At 45.1% G+C, this 22819-nt stretch overlaps 1 protein-coding gene across 2 annotated transcripts in view; it reads right to left on the reverse strand.

The window, feature by feature from the left end:
- LOC139764314 (protein amalgam-like) overlaps positions 1-12831 on the reverse strand; it is a 464651-nt gene extending 451820 nt beyond the window's left edge. Inside the window, exon 1 of one of the 2 annotated variants that reach the window (XM_071690806.1) lies at positions 12635-12831. In XM_071690806.1, coding sequence (XP_071546907.1) covers positions 12635-12683 — 49 coding nt within the window. In that variant the 5' untranslated portion in view covers positions 12684-12831. The remainder of the gene's footprint in view (positions 1-12634) is intronic. The other variant, XM_071690804.1, reaches the window with a different exon arrangement.
- Between the last annotated feature and the right edge of the window lie 9988 nt (positions 12832-22819).

The following is a 22819-nucleotide window of genomic DNA, read 5'->3' on the forward strand; positions in this document are numbered from 1 at the left end:
TCACACAGCCGCAGATGGTCCGGGCGATCATGTGATGGCGTGCCGACGCGTAGGGGGCGTGAAGGAGGGTGTGGGAGAGGGGGGGGGGGGGGTGTGGGGGTGTTAAGGAGGGTGTGGGAAGGGAGAAAGGGGGGTGTGGGGTGTTAAGGAGGGAGGGTGGGTGTGTGTGTGTGGGGGTGTTAAGGAGGGTGTGGGAAGGGAGAGAGGGGGGTGTGGGGTGTTAAGGAGGGAGGGTGGGTGTGTGTGTGGGGGGGGGTGTTAAGGGAGGGAGGGGAGGGAGGGGTGTATGGGGTGTTAAGGAGGGAGGGTGGGTGTGTGTGGGGGGGGTGTTAAGGGAGGGAGGGAGGGGTGTATGGGGTGTTAAGGGAGGGAGGGTGGGAGTGTGTGTTGGGTGTTAAGGGAGGAAAGGGAGGGAGGGGTGTATGGGGTGTTAAGGGAGGGTGGGAGGGAGGGGGGGTGTGGGGTGTTAAGGGAGGGTGGGAGGGAGGGAGGGGGGTGTGGGGTGTTAAGGGAGGGTAGTGAGGGGGGAGAGAGGGGGGAGAGGGAGGGGAGAGGGAGGTCATGACCTCGCGTGAGGTGGCACTTGCTCGTCCCTGCTGGCGACCGGTCTTGCATGACCGGCACTATAACCCGACCGTCACTCACGGTGACGGATCACGGCTCTTGTGGCGGACACACACCCCCCCACACCTCGGGGGGCGCTAGATAGTGGTGGAGACCTAGTGTTGGTGCAGGTGATGGGGAGAGAGAGAGAGAGAGAGAGAGAGAGAGAGAGAGAGAGAGAGAGAGAGAGAGAGAGAGAGAGTTCTGGAAGAGGACAGACGGCACGATCCTGGAAAGGGAAATGCCTGGACGTGAGACGAACCAACAGGGGAAACTGAGGGGAGACAGTAGGAGGACGAGGGGAGACAGAGTAGGAGGACGAGGGGAGAGAGAGAGAGAGAGAGAGAGAGAGAGAGAGAGAGAGAGAGAGAGAGAGAGAGAGAGAGAGAGAGAGAGCGGGAGGACGAGGGGAGGATAAACTATGGAGGTGTGGAGGTCAGGTCATCAGGACGGAGGGGGTCAACCAGGAGGTCACAGGGAGGGAGACAACGGCCTCGTCTGCCTCAGGAGAGGGAGGCTAGGCCACACAGGGAGGGCCTGTGTGGCCTGGCTCGTGGGGCGGGCCTGTGTGTGTGTGTGTGTGTGTGTGTGTGTGTGTGTGTGTGTGTGTGTGTGTGTGTGAAGGCAATCACCCTTGTACTCACATGTGGGGTTGGGGGAGGAGACAAATTGCTGGAGGGGGAGGGAAGGGGAGGGGAAAAGGGGGTGTGAATGATGCAAGTGTGACTGGTACCTGGTGATAGAGATACAATGCAGGTGATCAAGTATTCACAAGTTTACTAGTAGCCTGGGAAGGGGAGGGAAAGGGGAGGGAAAGGGTGAGGGGGATGGGGAAGGGGCAGCAGCACTGGATGAGGCAGGTATGTTGTTCATTACGGAGGCTGGGCGGGATGCTGTATGTTGTGGAGGGGTGGAGGGACTGTACATTGTGGAAGGAGTGGAGGGACTGCATGTTGTGGAAGGAGTGGAGGGACTGTATGTTGTGGAGAGGTGGAGGGACTGTATGTTGTGGAGAGGTGGAGGGACTGTATGTTGTGGAAAGTGTGGAGGGACTGTACATTGTGGAAAGTGTGGAGGGACTGTACATTGTGGAAGGAGTGGAGGGACTGTACATTGTGGAAGGAGTGGAGGGACTGTACATTGTGGAAGGAGTGGAGGGACTGTACATTGTGGAAGGAGTGGAGGGACTGTACATTGTGGAAGGAGTGGAGGGACTGTACATTGTGGAAGGAGTGGAGGGACTGTATATTGTGGAAGGAGAGGAGGGACTATATGTTGTGGAGGGGTGGATGAGAAACACTATGTCGTGGAGGTGGTGTTCATTGGGGATGGGGTTGTAGAGAAGGAAGGAAGGAAGGAAGGAAGGAAGAAAGGAAGGAAGGACAGAGGAGTGTTGTGATATTATGATCACAATGCTCGCGCGTTATGCTGCTGGGTGTGCGGCCACAACTACGCCTCACGTGCCTCGTTAGCTGATAACGATGGCTGCTGGTAATTAGGCAGCGATCAAGACGCTCGTTACGAAAATGGATAAGGATCATGAAGAGCCACAAAAACATTGTGCCAATCTATGATATACCTGCCAAAGAAGAACTATCTATCTATCTATGTATATCTATTATCATCTATCTTCATATATATATATATTATATTTTATAAAATAATATATTAATTATTATATATATATATAAATGTTTTGGAAACAGAAAAAGGTAGTAAAAGCTTTGGGGAAGATAAAACCCGGCAAGGCACAGGTTTGGAGGGTATTTCAGTGGAATTTAAAAAAAAAAGGGGGTGACTGTATTGTTGACGGGTTTGGGTTAAGGATTTAATGTATGTATACTCAGGTGGGTGCCTGGGGATTGGGGGAACGGCAAAGTGCCATTGTACAAAGGAAAAGGGAAAGATGAGTGCTAAATTCGGGTATAAGTTTGTTGAGTATCCTGGAAAATTATATGGGAGGGTATTGTTTGAGAGGGTAAAGGATGTACAAGGGCATCAGATTGGGGAAGAAGTGTGGTTTAGAAGGGGGTTAGGGATGTGTGGATCAGGTGTTTTTTTTTTTTTTTGAAGAATGTAGTGAGAAATACTTAGAAAAGCAAAGGGTTTTGTATGTAGATTTAGGGATCTGGAAAAGGCAATGATAGAGTTGATAGAGATGCTCTGGGGAAAGGTATTAAAAATATAGGGGTTTGGGAGGCAAGTTGTTAGAAGCAGTAAAAATTTTTTTATCGAGGAGTAAGGCATGTGTACGTGTAAAAGAAGGAAAGTGTTGGTTCTCAGTAAATGTAGGTTTGGGGCGGGGGTGTGTGATGTCTCCAGGGTTTTTTAATTTGTTTAGGTGGGGGGGTTAGGGGGGTAAATGCAAGAGTCTTGGAAAGAGGGGGAAGTATGAAGTTGTTGGGATGGAGGCTTGGGAGTGAGTCAGTTGTTTTTCGCTGATGATACGCGTGGGGGCGGATTATGTGAGAAAAATGCAGAAGCTGGTGCGGAGTTTGGTAAAGTGTGTGGAAGAAGAAAGTTAAAGGGAAAGTGAATAAGGAAGGGGTTTTTAGGTCAGTAGGGGTGAGGGTCAATCAATTGGGAGGTGAGTTTGAATGGGGAAAAATGGGAATGAGGTTTTAGATATTGGGAGTGGACTGTAGCGGATGGAAACCCTGGAAGCGGAGTGGTTGGGGGGGGAGGGGGGGAAAAATTTTGGGGGGGCCTTTAAAAAAGTGTGGAAGTCGAGACATTATCCCCGGAAAACAAAATTGGGGTTTTTTTGAAGGAATAGTGGGTTTCCAAAAAATGTTTATGGGTTTCGACGGGGCTAGGATAGAGTTGTGCGCAGGAAGGATTGCGGAAAGAATGTTTTGGGACAATGGTGGGTGAGGTGGTTTGATCGATAAGTAACGTAAAGGGGAAAAGGATGTGTGGAAATAAAAAGAGCGTGGGGGGAGAGAGCAGAAGAGGGTTTTGAAATGGTTTGGGGACATGGAGAAATGAGTGAGGAAAGATTGACCAAAAGGGGTTATGTGTCGGAGGGGGAGGAACGAGGAGAAGAGGGGGCCAAATTGGGGGTGGAAGATGGATGAAAAAGGATTTTTTGGGGGTGGGGCCTGAACATGCAGGGGGGGAAAAGGGGGGGCAAGGAATAGATGAATTGGGGCATGTGGTATACGGGGTTTAGTGTGTCAGTGGATGAATCAAGGGATTGAAGCGCCCGGGGGAAAAAATGGAAAGTGTGTAGGTATGAATTTGCGTGTGTGGCCTATGTATGACATGTTATGGGGGGGGGTTGGGCCCTTTTTTTTGGCTGTTTTTTTTGCGCTACCTGCCAAGCGGGAGACAGCGCGAGGTATAAAAAAAAAAAAAAAAAAAAAAAAAAAAAAAAAAAAAATTATATATATATATATATGTTAATTAATTATATGTATATATATATATTACATAATATATATGTATTATTAAATAATTATATATACATATATATATAATATAATATTTTAATATATATATATATAATTATATATATTTTTTATAATATTATACATATATATTATACATTAATAATAATATATATATAATATATTAAAATATATATTATTATATTATTATATATATATATATATATATTCCTATGAGTCCACGGGGAGATGAAACACGATAAGTTCCCAAGTGCAATTTCGTGTAATAATCACATCATCAGGGGAGACACAAGAGAGAAATATAACAGTCAGTTATGTCAGTTGTGTCTCCCCTGATGATGTGATTATTACGCGAAAGTGCACTTGGGAACTCACCGTGTTTCATAGGAATATACCCGATCATGCGCTCAATTATGATCCTTTCCAATATATACGGACAGGGTCACTCCGTGAAATAATGAGTGAAGATAAAGAGAACATAATTAATCATGACAGAAAACTCTCTCTCTCTCTCTCTCTCTCTCTCTCTCTCTCTCTCTCTCTCTCTCTCTCTCTCTCTCTCTCTCTCTCTCACTGTTCTATTGTATTTTGACAGAAAATTGAAGAAATATGAATAAACGCAAAATCTACGGTGCAATTCCTTACTGCTTCGTAAGCAACGGTCGATACAAATACAACAGAGAGAGAGAAAAGAAAAACTTAAAAATAATTCTAAACCGGTAGATTATATGAGCGAAAACGGAACGTAGAAGAGAAAAAATCATTTACGGGTTACATTCACGAGAGAGAGAGAGAGAGAGAGAGAGAGAGAGAGAGAGAGAGAGAGAGAGAGAGAGAGAGAGAGAGAGACCACCAGGTGATATTTCCAGTTTAAGTAACCACGAGTGAAGGCGGGAGTGTATACCACAACCTCCCTACATTTCCACAAGCATAATCTTTACCGCGCATACGACAGCCAATTTCGGAGAATGACAACTTATTACCCTTGACTCCAAGGTACGAGGATGTTGACCGAACCCTGAAGCAGGGGCCAGGGGCTGCACGGCAGGGGGAGGGCCTACCACGGGGTGTACGACAGGGGAGGGTATACCAGGGGGTGTACAGCAGGGAAGGGCCCCAGGGGTTGCACGGCAGGGTAGGGCCTACCAAAGGCTGTACGGCAGGGGAGGGCCTACCAAGGACTGTATGGCAGGGGAGGGCCTACCAGGGGCTGTACGGCAGGGGAGGGCCTACCAAGGACTGTATGGCAGGGGAGGGCCTACCAGGGGCTGTATGGCAGGGGAGGGCCCCCAGACGCTGCATGGCAGGGGAGGGCCCCAGGGGCCAGGGGCTGCACGGCCCCAGTTGGTCGTGCCGTCTCTGCTAACACACAAAGGAAGATGACAAGATCAAACATCCACCAGGTTCGTTCGGGCTAGATTCAAGCAGCCTTGTGTAGCGCACAACAAAACATCTAACAGAATACTTAGTTAAAAAAAAAAGACAAAAAAAGAGGACGAACTGAAGAAAAACAAAATTGAACCAATATGGAAAAAATATGATGATATCCGAGCGAGAAAGACTCATTTTTTTTTTTAATATATTCATTTTTGGCGTTATTTTTACAAGCGTGTTTAAGTTGGTAGTGTCTTTAATTTAGCGTTATTCTCGAGCATACAAGTCGGCCAATAGTCTCTATTTTTAAAACGCCGCTGTCCAGACTCCACGGCGCAGTTTGACCATCACATTATAGATCAAATATTCCGTTTTTTTTCAACGCCGTTGGACATTTGAAAGTAGGCCTTTCTTTGGACACCGTTGTGGAGTATCTAAGTTAACGGGTACTTTATCTTTAGCACCGTTTTGGAGTATATATATATATATATATATATATATATATATATATATATATATATATATATATATATATATATATATATATATATTCCCTAATAGAAAAAATATTTTATATTAAATGAAATGCAGTGAATAAAAGCCTTCATGCCAAGAAAACCACAATTCCCCCTCTGGCTATTTATAGAAATTTAATGTATGCGAAAATCTAGAGGATTTTCAAAATAGCTGTTTCTATTTTCATTTCTGCCGCTTTTGGAAACACACACACACACACACACACACACACACACACACACACAGATGTATACATTAAAGTTCTTTTTTGTTTCGTTTTGTTGGATGTGTTTTGAAGACGAGGTTGGTGTGTGTGTGTGTGTGTGTGTGTGTGTGTGTGTGTGACGGGGGTGGTTGGGGGGGGGGGGTCTGATTATCCCTGGGGATAGGGGATTAAGAATACTTCCCACGTATTCCCTGCGTGTCGTAGAAGGCGACTAAAAGGGGAGGGAGCGGGGGGCTGGAAATCCTCCCCTCTCTTTTTTTTTTAAATTTTCCAAAAGAAGGAACAGAGGGGGTCAGGTGAGGATATTCCAAAAAAGGCCCAGTCCTCTGTTCCTAACGCTACCTCGCTAACGCGGGAAATGGCGAATAGTTTAAAAGAAAAAAAGAAAAAGATATATATATATATATATATATATATATATATATATATATATATATATATATATATATATATATATATTCTTATGAGTCCACGGGGAAAATGAAACACGAAAAGTTCCCAAGTGCACGTTCGTGTAATGATCACATCATCAGGGGAGACACAAGAGAGAAATATAAGTCAGTTGATATATATCGAAGAGACGAAGCTAGGACGCCATTTAGTAAACACGTGACTTATATATATATATATATATATATATATATATATATATATATATATATATATATATATATATATATATCGAAGCACTTTGAATCATACAATAAAAAAAAAAGAAACTGATGTGACCTCCGGAACTTAAATTTATCGGAATTTAAATATATGTAATAAAAAAAATGCTTTTTGGATTGGATTCCTGGTTTGGAGAAGGAACTCACGAATCATCATTACCTATAGTGACTCACTCACTCACTCGACTTTGAAGTGAGTCAGTCCACTGACTCACGAATATATGATTGGCAAACATATGGCATCTGTTGAATTATTTCTTGAATTGCCTATTTCCAAGAGACCCTTAAACAGTCTTTTACCCCCATTAGATCCTTGGGTCTTTGAAATAGGTATTACGATTTCATTTTTCTTCCATATTCGGATCCAAATGGGTTGGAAATTGATGGAATAGCAATCAATGAGAAATTCTATATTGATTTGCGAGTCGATGTTATATAGTTTTAGGCTTGTTGAGCGCGACGGTACGGCCCTTGAGCACGACGGTACGACCCTTGACCACGACGGTATACGACCCTTGACCACGACGGTATACGACCCTTGAGCACGACGGTACGGCCCTTGAGAACGACGGTACGACCCTTATATATATATATATATATATATATATATATATATATGATCGCTGTTTCCAGTGTTGAAGAGGTAGCGCCAGGAACAGACGAAGGAAGGCCGCGCGCACGCATCCGCACACATTCATTCTCTAGCTGTCATGTGTAATGCACCGAAACCACAGCTCCCTATCCACCACATCCCGGCCCCCAACAGACCTCTCCATATTTTACATCAGAAGTTTCACATGCCCTGGTTCAGTCCATTGACAACAAGTCGAACCTAATATACATTTGTGTGTGTGTGTGTGTGTGTGTGTGTGTGTGTGTGTGTGTGTGTGTGTGTGTGTGTCAAAGGCTGTATAGTAAAGACATAACCCTCAACACATTTTCTTCTCACTTGCCACAACCTCTCCTTCCTTTTCCTTACGCCAACACCATCATCTTCCCTCCCTCATCATCTTCCTTCCTTTGCAACTCTCTTTATGCAAATGTAACCTCACGCTTACGTGCAACCTGCAGTGTTGCAAGTGTCCCAGACGTGTACATATCTCGTACTTTTATTTTCTTATCCACACACACACACCTTTCTATTTGCACAGGGCAAGACGGGGGTGTGTGTGTGTGTGTGTGTGTGTGTGTGTGTGTGTGTGTGTGTGTGTGTGTGTGTGTGTGTGTGTGTGAGAGAGAGAGAGAGAGAGAGTTTTTTACTCTCGCGTTGCCCCATCTCTTAACACTGTATACATACATGTACCATGTCTTTTACCTTGATGTGTACACACATATACACAAAGCTCCGGCCAGGTAGGTGTGTGTGTGTGTGTGTGTATGTGTGTGTGTGTGTAGGGTCAGCTGGGCCGCTCCCGTCGGCCACCTTCAATAAATAAGAAATTCCCATGCGAGGTGAAGCAAGGCCAACAAAGTTTACGATGGCCACCACACGACATGCGAGATTCCACCAATGTGCCCACTATTGTTCGTCCTACTGCCACTACCTGCCTACCCTTACTCTACTACCCCTGGCCACTATTTACTACTACCCCTGGCTACTACCTTCTACTACCCATGGGTACTTCCTACTACTACCTCTAACCCTGGCTACTACCTTCTACTACCCCTGGCTACTATCTACTACTACCCCTGGCTACTACCTACTACTACCCCTGGCTACTACCTTCTACTACCCCTGGCTACTACCTACTACTACCCCTGGCTACTACCTACTACTACCCCTGGCTACTACCTTCTACTAATCCTGGCTACTACCTACTACTACCCCTGGCTACTACCTACTACTACCCCTGGCTACTACCCTCTACTAACCCTGGCTACTACCTACTACCACCCCTGGCTACTACCCTCTACTAACCCTGGCTACTACCTACTACTACCCCTGGCTACTACCTTCTACTACCCCTGGCTACTGCCACTACCTATCCTTCTTCTACCCTGGCTACTACCCCTTACCTCCTCCCTAAACTACTATTACCCCCCTCTCCCTGGAAAACACGACCCCCCTCCCCAGCTTTTATCTCCCTCTGGGGGATCACGAGGCTTTATTACAATCTAGGTTGAGAGATGTGGTGGAGCTCTGTGGTGGCAGTGTGGTAGAGACGAGACGTGACGGTGGTGGTGGTGGTCGTAGATGTGAGCTGTGATAGTGGTGGTGGTAGATGTGAGCTGTGGTGGTGGTGGGGTAGATGTGAGCTGTGGTAGTGGTGGTGGTGGGGGTAGATGTGAGCTGTGGTGGTGGTGGGGTAGATGTGAGCTGTGGTAGTGGTGGTGGTGGGGGTAGATGTGAGCTGTGGTGGTGGTGGGGTAGATGTGAGCTGTGGTAGTGATGGTGGTGGTAGATGTGAACTGTGGTGGTTGTGTGGTAGAGACGAGCTGTGGTGGTGGTGGTGGTGGTAGATGTAAGCTGTGGTAGTAGTGTGGTAGAGGCGAGTTGTGGTGGTGGTGTGGTAGATGTACGCTGTGGTAGTGATGGTGGTGGTAGATGTGAGCTGTGGTGGTAGTGTGGTGGAGGCGAGCTGTGGTGGTGGTGTGGTAGATGTGAGCTGCTGTGGTGGTGGGGTTAAATGTGAGCTGTGGTAGTGGTGGTGGTAGGGGTAGATGTGAGCTGTGGTGGTGGTGGGGTAGATGTGAGCTGTGGTAGTGGTGGTGGTGGGGGTAGATGTGAGCTGTGGTGGTGGCGGTGCAGTGTGTGTGGCAAAAAGCGAGCTCTGGTGGAGGTTATAACACGGTAAAGACGATAAGCTGTGCAGTAAGGAAAATGGGAGCTGGTCTTCCCCCTCGTCAGTCATTGTAACACTGTCATGACCCAACTGTGAAAGATACCTCTTTCAAAACTGAAATAGATTCTAGAATCTATTTCCGTACACGACAGGAGAAGGCCGTGTCTATATATACAGGAACGAGTGTGGTAAGGTGGCGAGAGAAGGGGGAGTAAAATCAGTTGGGGGAAAAATGAAGCTTTCTCTTAATATCTGTGTGAAATACGATCCATGAAGTACACACACACACACACACACACACACCCCACGCCCACACACGCCTCCCCCGACCCCCACACCACACGCCTATCTGCCACAAATGACGCCCGGTAGTACAGAAAGCTCGGCGGTCAACACTATTACCAGCTTAGGGTAAGATTATCCCGGGGGAGGGAAGGTAAAAAGTGGGCGACCCTGCCTAAGTTTACCTCGTGTGTGTGCATGTCCCAGTGTGTGTGTGTGTGTGTGTGTGTGTGTGTGTGTGTGTATCCATCAAGACTCGAATCCCGCAGCTGGGAAGGATGAGGTTGTGAATTTTAAAAGAGTCGATCGGTCGGTCTGTCATCATCTTCCGTGTGATAATAATAATAATAATACCATAATAGCATTTTTTCCCCCCCGGCGACCATGCCATTCCCACGCCTATGACTCCTATATCAACTTGATCGAAGGGCGACTGAAATACAAGATCAAATCCCGTATAAAAAAAAGGGGTTCAAATCATCCACCCACACACACACACACACAATCAACACAAACAGAAGTTCAAACACTCTGGCGATACGTTCAATTCCCTCACACTTGTGAGACATTGAGAGAACCGATTTCCCCTCCAGTGAAGACACATCGAACACGCCACTAAAACATATGACGTGAGACGAGACTGTATGCAAATGTGACCTTCCCTCCCCCAACCCCCCAGCCACTACAACCCCCCCCAAACCCCTACACCTAGCCCCATTCCGGTACACCCCCCCACACCCTCCCCCCCAAAAAAAAATGATAGATGGAGAATGTCTTGCACTTGTGCTCAGTGTTTAATGTGAGAGAGAGAGAGAGAGAGAGAGAGAGAGAGAGAGAGAGAGAGAGAGAGAGAGAGAGAGAGAGAGAGAGAGAGAGAACGAATACACATCAAGGCTTCTGTCGCAGCGGCACGGGATCAAAAGCAAAAAATATGTGTAGAAGGAACACGTAAAACGAATTCTGTTACATGAAACCTATTCAAACAGTGTGCTAACACTCTACCTTGTAATCTTCAAGCATGCGCGAAGGTGCTGGGAGAAAACGGAGGTGGGTGTGGTCACCTGGCTTTAAATACATTCAAATGAAATTTACATATATATATATGTATACCTTTATAGAAAACGCGATATGGACTCGTCCCCCCATCCTCCTCCATCAAACCCATATCACTACGTAAGCCAGATTTAATCCAAATACATCCAAAGATTAAAGATTTATATAGAAAAAAAATTATGTCCACCCAATATGTCAAGGTGTATATATATATATATATATGTGTGTGTGTGTGTGTGTGTGTGTTCTAAATCATTTGATCCGATAACAACATTTCTGCTCTTGTAACGAAATAGATTGAATCATCCTCATCGAATTCCTTTCAGAACGATAGACAGGGAAAAAAGAAAATGGGGAATGCACAGATCACTGAACACACGACTCTTCTCAAGCCTTCGAGGTATGATTACATTTGCGAAAATTCAAACGAGTATATCTATCTATGTATATCTATCTATGCACCTATCTATCTGTCTATCTATCCACCTATCTATCTATCCATCTACCTATCTATATCTATCTATCTATCTATATATATATATATATATATATATATATATATATATATATATATATATATATATATATATATATATCGAACCCAAGGACCTGTTACCTGAGGGGTTCTGCAGCTTCAAAAGCTGCGCTACACACAGTAGCAGGGTGAGGACAGACTCCTCTGACGCTTGGCGTTCTTAACAGGACTTTCTCATACATTTCGTCGATATTAAGCCTCACTCGAGCAGTAACTTGGAGAAGGACCACTTATAAAAAAAAATGGGCTTTGAGTGTGACGCTGGACGTCACTGTACAGTGTGGCAACTGCGAACTCAAACCCACCCCGAGGCTGCGCTCCTTCCCGTAGCAGGGGAAAGGCGGCCTCCTTTAAAAGTCAGTCCTTTGACGAGCATACCCCATCGATAAACCAGTACCAGTAAATGTCTCTTTTCACACGTCGAAAAAAGATCTAATTCACCCACTTAAACATTCCCTCCCCCTTCCCCTTAAGGCCAGCGGGTAGCCTCAAAACATCCCTTTATTTACATACCCACAACCATTCGCTTCTAAGTTAAAGAAGAAAAAATAGGAAAAAAAAATTCTTCTCACGCTCCAGTTATGATAATCAAATTACATTTATGTTTTCCGAACGATATAAATCCTCAAAAAAAAAAAGAATAGATGAAAAAACAGCAATAATTACTTTAAATTGTTGCTGAACGAAATCACATATAAAGACCAGAGCAGTTTTAAATAACTAAAGTAATCAAATTACCTGTACAATAATTACTTTAAATTGTTGCTGAACGAAATCACATATAAAGACCAGAGCAGTTTTAAATAACTAAAGTAATCAAATTACCTGTACAATAATTACTTTGAATTGTTGCTGAACGAAATCACATATAAAGACCAGAGGGATTTTCAAATAATTGATTAAATCACCTGTATGATAATTACTTTAAATTGATAGAACGAAATTACATATAAAGGCCAAATATGTTTTAAATAACCAAAGTAATTAAATTACCTGTACAATAATTACTTTAAATACTATTAGAACGAAATCACATTTAAAGACCAGAAGGAGTTTTTCTTAATAACTAAAGTAATTAGATTCCCTGTATAATGATTACTTTAAATGTAGCAGAACGCAATCACATTTAAAGACCAGAGAGATTCTTCTTTTTTCTTAAATAACTACAGTAATTGAATTACCTGTGGTAATTAGCAGGGTAAGAACCAGTCCCTTGATCATCATTGTCATCTTGGTGTTGTTAGCACGCTTGTCCTGGTTCCACAAGACGGGGTTTTAAAAAAAGGCTCCCTCGGGGGTGGCGTGGGGGTTCTTAATACACTACACTACTGTCACTGACACACGGACAGACAGACGGACGGGACGTCACCCTCACCCAACGACAGCCAACCGCCAACTGAACCTCGCGCCAAATCTGCGCCCTGGAGGGCGACACTTGGCCCTCTAGCGGCAAGCTGGCGCATTCCGTTTGCCCAGCTACCTATAACAGATGAACCACCACTCGTTCGCCCTCTTACCCACTTCGTTATACTGTAGATTCTCGTTCCGGGTACGTACGTAGATTTGAGGAGGCCATATTCGTACCGTGAAGGTTATGTGGATTTAGTTCTGTGATGTTTTCGATAAACTGAATTTGAATATTGAGTTAAACAAGCGCAGGGCACAGGCGCTTGTTATGAAGGTAATCATGTCTGCGGCAATTATCTTCCACAATACATTATCTATCTATCTATCTATATATCTATATCTATATATATATATATATATATATATATATATATATATATATATATATATATATATATATATCCCTGGGGATAGGGGAGAAAGAATACTTCCCACGTATTCCCTGCGTGTCGTAGAAAGCGACTAAAAGGGGAGGGAGCGGGGGGCTGGAAATCCTCCCCTCTCATCATTTTTTTTTTTAGTTTTCCAAAAGAAGGAACAGAGAAGTGGGCCAGGTGAGGATATTCCCTCAAAGGCCCAGTCCTCTGTTCTTAACGCTACCTCGCTAACGCGGGAAATGGCAAATAGTTTGAAAGAAAAGATAAAAAAAAAAAAAAAAAATATATATATATATATATATATATATATATATATATATATATATATATATATATATATATATATATATATATCCGGTAACTGGACACAATCATTCGATGAGTGCAGAGCCAATTGAAAATCACCCTTCCCCACTCCAACAACCAATTAAGGACCTGCACCTCCCATCCAGCGACACCAATCAGAGGCCAAGCACACCACGCCCCCTTATCGTTCCATCTGGGATCCTTCCCGTCCGTCTGCTACATCCAGCATGGCTCCACGGCCAGACACAAGAGGGCGCGCCGCCATTCCCTTCCCTCTTTTCCTGTCCCATGACTCACTCACTCACTCACCCACTCACTCACTCACTCACTCTAAGACGCTACGAATGTTCTAGATACGTGAGTCTGTCGATCTTGTAGACCAAGGCGTGACCTCAAACCAAGGCGTGACCTTGTTTCTAGTTGAGGCATGACAGTCCACGTCATGGGGCCATGCGCCCGCTCTGCGGTACGTCTCGCTAAGATCCTTAATCCTTTCGTAGGAGCCGTGATCAATCCCCTCCTCCTCCTCCTCCTCCTCCCCGATACGAGGACGTCTCCATTGGCGGCGGCAAAGTTAAGTACTGAGTCACATTTCCCTGAGCTGCCTGCCATCATAGACTACACGATGTATAGTAGATGATGCTAATGAAGGCCTTAACACCCCCCCAAGCTGCTTTGCCCAGCTCAGACCTGGTTTCTGCAATCAGGTGGCCGTATTTGATCACAGGATCGCTTGATCTATAGCTGACTGCCAATGGGAGCTTCATGGCAATAAGTAGTTTAGATATATATATTTAATTTGAATTCAAGCTATTTGAAAATATATAGCTATCTATATATCTCGAGCTGGAAGAGTTTCAGATTGATTGGAAAAGAGGGAACGTGTCAAAAGCTCTGGAAATCTAGAATAATCTAGAGTTATAATTGGTCCTTAAAATTTTTCCAATATCATCAGAGATAAAGTCAGTTACCGTAAATGATAATGATAAAGATGGACAATAATTTACCTATTGGATATGGGTTTGTTTAATATCTATTAAGCCAACACCAATCATAATCCTGAAAGTGTATGATCCCGTATGATGGTGTATGACTGTGCGTATGAGCATCCGATAAGTATAACGAATGGGAACATAGAATAACGCGTATCATAAATGGTATTCTAAATGCGTATGACTGGTCATTTCATAGCTACGTCGTGGGCACCAGTTACGGACAGAAGTCCACTTACAGGCCAGTCAACAAAGGATATACATATATATATATATATATATATATATATATATATATATATATATATATATATATATATATATATATATATATATATGCCCATATGGTTAGAAATATACGAGAGTGAAAAATGATATACATATCTACGTACCCATATGGTCAGAAATATACGAAAGTGAAAATGGGGAGGAAATGCGAAAATGGACACTATCTTAAATGGGTCAGGTCTTACAGCTGTTTGCAATGACGAGTGGAGGTAGCTGGTGCCTGAGTCCAGTAGGTGTAGAGAGAGGGGGCAGGTCTGTGATTATGCACGGTCGTGCATGCATGTTTCTGAGCAGGTCGGCGAGACTGTGTTTGAATTTGGGGGGACCTGGACAGGGAGTGGAGTGCTTGAGAAGTGGATGTGATAGGGGATGGAACCTTGAGGACTGAAAAGGGAGTCACGGGGTTGGAATGGAAAAGGGGGAGGGTGGTATAAGGTCCCCAAGTGCTTTAAGGAGTGTGTGGTCGAAGAGGTCGGTGTCTGATAGGGATCAAAGACTGGTCTGTTTTGTGGTATAGTAGTTCCGACGTGGGTTGTGCGAATGCATGGCTCAGACGACAACAGGAGGAGGAAGAGGATAGTTGTGTGTTAGGGCAATACGTGGCGCGTGAGGAAGGTTCGATCATGGAAGGTATGACTATAAAACAGAGAGGGTGTGGTACTTGGTACAGTCTATCTGAGGGAGCTGACCCGGGTGTGCTGAAGTGGTAATGGGCAAATGGAGAGGATGAGCGAAGAGAGGTTGACAAGGAGGATCTATGTGTTTGCAGTGAAGGGAGACAGGGAGAGAGGGGTGAGTGGGGGCGGGGGCATGAGCAAGAAGAAGGGTAGAGTGAAGGAGGCTCTGAAATACAGAGGCTTTAAAATTCATGAAGGCGAGAGGTACGCACAGGATGGAATGATCTGGATCGATGTGGTATACGGGGAGTGACGTGCTGCCAGTGGGCTGAACCAGGACACATGAAGCGGTCAAGATAAACGATGGGGTGGTCTATGGAGCATGGCTATGGATGGTAAGCTCTGTTTCCGGAAACTTATGCATGACAGTTAGGGAGTGGCTATATGCAAATGAGCTATTCATTCATTTACCTACAATCTAAGCAATAAAATATATATGTAATCATTGACAAGATTACATTTAAGTATACGAGTACAATTTGTGAGCTACGGAGAGAAAGAATTTAGCACACACATTGCCCCGTCTCTTGAAAATGTATATACCTATATATGCGTATACGTATATATGCGTATGTATAACTACGTATGAATTGCGTATGGCGGTGTATGCTGCGGGTGGAGGGTGGTCCAGCAGTACACCGATACATAATACACAGCGTCCTTTAATGAACAGGTGGCCATACATCGCTGTAGGGCTGTATACTCCATACTTAATGCAGAGACTCGAAAACCATCTGATGCATCGGGGGGTCCGGGGGTTGGACACCAGGGGAGATAGACAGGGGGGGAAATGGTTAGAGAGAGGGAGGGGGAAAACAGACCCAGGGGAGAGGGAGAAGCCAGGAGGGAGTAGGGAGGGAGAGGAGGGGAAAAAAGGGGGAGGGGAGGGACTTAATGGAATAAGTGGAAAGGGACGAGGAGAGTGGGTGAGAGAGGCAGGGAGAGTGGGTGAGAGAGGCAGGGAGAGTGGGTGAGAGAGGCAGGGAGAGTGAAAGGTCTCTGTCTCTCTCTCTCTCTGTCTCTCTGTCTCTCTCTCTCTCTCTCTCTCTCTCTCTCTCTCTCTCTCTCTCTCTCTCTCTCTCTCTCTCTCTCCTTGTCTAACGAGCGAACTGGGTAGTTTCTCTCATAAAGATCATGAAGAAATGGATTCAATGATGACTTTAACTGCCAACAACCTCCACTAACAATGACCTCAAAGACCAAACGACCTCTGGCCAATGACACCTCGTATTCACCACACCGTCCTAGAGATCAGGGCAGACACACACCCCCTGACCTCTCCTCACGCCCCTGACACAAGGCTGGACACCAGCTGTCTGTCCAACCCTCGCACCATCTGCGGATTGCCTTGTCTGTATAGCCCGTCACCTGTCCACTCCTGTCGCCTGGCCGACATGACAGATTTCGGCCGATTTGGACAGATTTCGTGCGACCCCTTCTCTCTATGTGTACAATCTGGCCAGAGAGGGATTAGAATCATACTACCAAAAACTGCAAATACTTCACCAGGTTGTGGGAATTTTGACTTGTTATTCTGTCCCTCATAGACACACAACCTTGCTAACCCATTCTGTCCCTCACAGACACAACCTTTACTCTCATTCTGTGGCCACAGACAGCCACGGAACGCAAACGAGAAGAGGTACAGACACTGAAATATTGACCCCAAGACACACACACACATACACACACACACACACACACACACACACACATACACACACACACACACACACACACACATACACACACACACACACACACACACATACACACACATACACACACACACACACACACACACCACCAATAAACCACACAAAGTCCATCATAAACCCTGAACAAAATTTGAAACATCTCAACACATCTCGTGAAGAAACACCTTTAAATCTCTCTGGTCCTCAGGTCATAGATAATTTCCCTCCGTGACCCGCCTGACGAAGCCACGACCCTCCTAACGAAGCCATGACCCTCCTGACGAAGCCATGACCCTCCTGACGAAGCTGTGACCCTCCTGACGAAGCCACGACCCTCCTGACGAAGCCACGACCCTCCTGACGAAGCCATACCAGCCGTCCACACACCCTTTGGGTGCCTCTTGAACCACCTTCAGGCCTCCAGCTGAGGGATCGAAGACCATCCTCACTTCCACTGTCTAGATACAGGCAAGTTGTTATCATCCTTAACCCGCATCGCCCCCACCACCTCCTCCTCCTCCACCAAACCCACTATTATCTAAAACCCTAAATCTAACATCTCTAAATCTAACGTCTCTAGATGTAACGTCTCTAAATCAAACGTCTCTAAATCTAACATCTCTAAATCTAACGTCTCTAGATGTAACGTCTCTAAATGTTCTTTTCGCCTCCCCTCTCGCGACACCTTGATCCTGAGAAAGCCCCTAATTTGGGGGTTGTGTTCTCCCGCTTGTTCTTAAAGCCACGCGCCACAGAAGAGGTTCCAGTCCTCTGAAACGTCTTATTCTTCCTTTGCTTAATTCTCACAATTGCCGTTTTCTTTTCCCCCATCCTCGAAAACTTATCTAAATACGTTTCCCGCTTTCTTGAAGAATCAAGAGGTTCGCTCTGTTCGTTTCAGGTTCTGGAATTTATAACGTATGATTCAGCTACAACACTTTTGGAAAGACCAGAGCCAAAGGCTTTCCCCACTTTGGAAGATAAAGCCTCCCTGTTATCGCTCATCTCAACACCCCAGATTTTTCCACGACGGACCAGATATGTTTGGCCGATGAGTCCCGGCTATCCTGTATATCTGAGCAGGTTTATTTATTGCCCTTCTAACACCCAGCTCTTATCGCTAAATTTCCATTTTGTCCACCTCCTACTTCTTCTCCTCCTCCTCTTTCTCCTGTGTGTGTGTGTGTGTGTGTGTGTGTGTGTGTGTGTGTGTGTGTGTGTGTGTGTGTATACACACACATATGTGTAAAGACTTGGTACATATATACAAGGGTAAGAGACGAGGCAACACGAGTGTAAAACTCCCTCCCTGTTACACACACACACAAACACTCACTCACACACGTATATATATATATATATATATACATGTGTGTGTGTGTGGTGTGTGTGTGTGTGTGTGTGTGTGTGTCACAGGGAAAGTGCAGAAGCCTGACGGGAAGGCTGGGCGACAGGCAACACGGAACTGAGTCAGTGGGAGCTTAAATATGACAGGAAAACGTTGGCTGCCAGTGTAACACAGCCTCTGTTTATGTTCAGGGCACACGGGCTCCCTCTCTCTCTCTCTCTCTCTCTCTCTCTCTCTCTCTCTCTCTCTCTCTCTCTGTTCCTCCTGCCTAGCCCAGTCTCTCTCTCTCTCTCTCTCTCTCTCTCTCTCTCTCTCTCTCTCTCTCTCTCTCTCTCTCACACACAGACACACATCTACGTATCTATATGCGAAATTTCCCTGGCTTTACATATTTCTTTTCTCCTTTGGGCTTTGTCTGTATATATGTTTTATCTCTTTACCGGGTCCAGAGGTAATCATGTACGCCTCCCTTGCTAAAGAATTAGACATACACACACACACACACACACACACACACACACACACATACACAGGCAGATGTACGTGTATATGTGTGTGTGTGTGTGTGTGTGTGTGTGTGTGTGTGTGTGTGTATAATAAGTCGACTCAATCATATAATCCGTATGATCCATAACAGCTTATCAAGAAATGAGGTATTGCAAAAACCTCAACAATTAACGAAGGGGGAATCACACCGGCTCTCCTTTTGATGTGAGCTTACAACACCGTTGTGTGTGTTGTGACCCCGCAACACAGTAGTGTGGCTTAACCTTACAACGCGGTCATGCACCGTGCGGGGGGAACGTGTTCCGAACATGCCATGAAAGAAAACGTGGAATGGCTCTTATCCTACCCCATGTAGACCACGTGCAGATCCCTCCCCTCAAGCAATTCATCATTAACAGTGTTAATCACCCTCAGATACCTGAACTATTGTAGACAGTTCGTTATATAGCCTTTGTTATACGCATCAACCACTGTTGCTACCAAGTTCGAAATGCATCTTCTGTCCTGTGTGTGTGTGTGTGTGTGTGTGTGTGTGTGTGTGTGTGTGTGTGTGTGTGTGTGTGTAATTGATTGTTAAGTAATTCATAACACGTTAATGTAATCGTTGTATACAATGTAATCGTTGTGGATACATTCTTGAGCAATTTGTGAGTCAAAAGATTTTGAGACCCAGTGCCCCACTGGGGCGTCTGTGGACTCACAGAATATAATCAAGGAGCGTCTAGTGGTCTCTGGCAAGGGAGGGGAACTCAAAATCCACAGCTAAAGTCTCCGACGCCAAGCTGGTGTCTGGCTCAAGGTGGGAAGGTCAGATAAGCTGGACATGCGACACAGAGCTAAAGATAGAGCCAGTGTCGGGTGTCTGGAGTGGTGTTCGCTAATGAAAAGATAAAATGAATAAATGAATAAAGATACACACACACACACACACACACACACACACACACACACACACACACACACACACATCTCTACCTCCATTCCAGTACCCATCCTCCGAAAAAATGATATATATATATATACAATTCTTTTTTCCAGGGCAAACTAATTAAACTCCAGTTTTTCCTGTCTTCTGTCAGACGCGCTGTCTTCATCGTCTGTCTCAAAAAAAAAAAAACCACCTCCTGACTCACAAACCTCTCACACAACCTCTCCTCCTCCTCCTCCTCCTCTCTCACAACCCCGGCGCTGCTCAACCCGCTGGTGGGTGGTTTAGACTGAGGTTGGTTTAGTGGGATGGTGGTTGAAATGGTAGTTGGTTGGAACAAGCGGCGGGTTTAAGCACTGGTCTGTTTGAAAAACTGTTGGTTTAACTACTGGTTGGGTAAACTACTGGTTGGTTTAACTACTGGTTGGTTTAACAACTGGTTGGTTTAACTACTGGTTGGTTTAAGTACTGGTTGATTTTACTGGTTGGTTTAACCACTGGTTGGTTTAAACGGTGGTTGGTTTAACCAGTGATTGTTGTAACCAGATATTGGTTTAACCAGAGGTTTATTCCCTTTGTTGTGTTATATCTTAAACCAGTTGTCGATGGAAGAGACCAGGTTTTAGACCCAGTTGTGAGTTCCTGTTGTGTCTTAGGAACAACCCTTCATCTTCTGTTATATTTTTTTGTGATGTTTTAGTCCAAGACCATGTCATGACAGCACAACGCCACAACAGTTGTGGATAGTACGTCAAATATACTCGTGTTTCTGGCCTCATACCACGAAGTATGGCGCGGACACATTTCCAATACAACCTTTGCGAAACCGTGGCTGCTTATAATAACCCTTGTTAGCCTAGAAATCAACTCGTATACACAACACGACAAAGGCCCCAATATCGTGTAATCGTATCATCCAATCAGAGTCAAAATGTGGGGGCTGGGTTCTCTCAACCAATCAGGTTACGGGAGCGAGTCTACGATTATTTCTGCACTGGCAGATGCCTTTTCGTGGACGTGTGGGTATCCACCTGCCGTTCGTGTACTGTAGGAAGGATTCAAAATTTTTTTTTTCAACCTTGGGAACGTCGCAGAAGTTTTCCTAATGCATTCAAATCAAGATTTAATTTAAAGGAAATGAGAGAGCAAATAATGATCGTATTCTGCATAGATCTATTCATCTATCTTTTCATATGTCTATCCCAAGCTATCTATTTACATATAGGTGGATAGATGGCCGACAGAGAACTATGTCTCGGAGAAGATGAAAGAGATAACATTATCTGATGACGTCGCTATTACAACAGAAAACGAGATGGGGTCTACGCGAACACAAATGGTGTGAAATTCGTAATAAGAAAATGTAAGGAGATGAATATTACCATATAAGTAAGTAATCTTTAGGTATTTGAGCAATATTCAGAGATTAATTGATTATTGAGAATGGAATAAAGTTATTATATACACCAGAAACGCCAAAGTACTGTACATTACATTAATAGATTAAGATGTACCATTGGTAAACAGGATGATATATATATATATATATATATATATATATATATATATATATATATATATATATATATATATATATATATATATATGTCACTTCTCACAGGGATACAGAATCTTACAGATAACCTGAGGTAATGCTGGGGTTTAGAAATCTACGAACCACTACCCTAAAGACCATGAGAGACCACGGCCCTAGAGACCATGAGAGACCACAGCCCTAGAAACCATAAGACACTTGCTGACCACAGACTCAGCCTGTCTGTCTCTAGCGGGAGTGCGAGACCTTCAGCGCACTCTGGCGTTGCGACGCACTCGCGTGTGCGTGGCGGGAGGGAGAGGTGGGTGGTGTTGCTGCGCGTGACGGACGTGAGGCCGGGGGGTGGTTGGTAGTTTCCCCCACCTCACCTTCCTCCCCTGGATCTCTGCCGTGGGTGACGGTAGAGAACCGCATGACGCATGATTGGCCCGCAACCTCGGAAGGGATCTTGACGACTGCATGACACTCCCGGCGGTGTCATGGACTGTTAAGTTCCCTTCCCCCTGGGTCCGTATGACCAATGTCCTTTAAGACAGACATTCCGTAAAAAGAAAAAAGAGAAAAAAAATAATGGAGTTGTTTTGAGTTCCCAGGATGGCCTTGTGTTCCCAGGGGTAACCCAGTGTCCCCTAGGGGTACTGAACTGGTCCCCATCCCCTCCATCTTGATTTACGGAGGAAGCTGCTGCCTCTCACAGTCGGTGCTGGGGGACCTGCTGCCTCTCACAGTGGGTGCTGGAGGACCTGCCTCTCTCTCACAGTGGGTGCTGGAGGACCTGCCTCTCTCTCACAGTGGGTGCTGGAGGACCTGCTGCCTCTCACTCACAATAGCTGCTGGAGCGGAGCATAACAACGAACAGTCACCATTCATCTCCAGTCGTAACGACAGTGACCCTTAACCCATGGCATTTGGAGACCTCACTCACCAGCCGAAAAGCCCAATCTACCTTATCAGGGTCGTTTAGGGGTTATCAACGGCCATAACACCTGGCCACCTAACTACCAGTCGAGGGGCACTGTCCACCGCCACTCTGGCCTGGGATCAGTGAGTTCAAACGCCTCTTGGGATGTCCTTCCATGCCATGAAAACCAATATGACTCAAATAGAAAAAGAAAAATGAAATGTTCCATATTGCAAACATTATGGAGCGTTTGAACGTGAAGGAGCGTTTGAAACGTTTGAGCGTTTGAAAGGAACGTGAGACAAAACCATGCCCATAACTGTGTAAGTTGGTGTCTGTGTAGGTGTACACCCACCCGCTGTGCCACGTATCAACCATAGAGT

The sequence above is a fragment of the Panulirus ornatus genome, chromosome 49 (assembly GCF_036320965.1).
Source record: "Panulirus ornatus isolate Po-2019 chromosome 49, ASM3632096v1, whole genome shotgun sequence".
NCBI classification, from domain to species: Eukaryota; Metazoa; Arthropoda; class Malacostraca; order Decapoda; family Palinuridae; genus Panulirus; species Panulirus ornatus.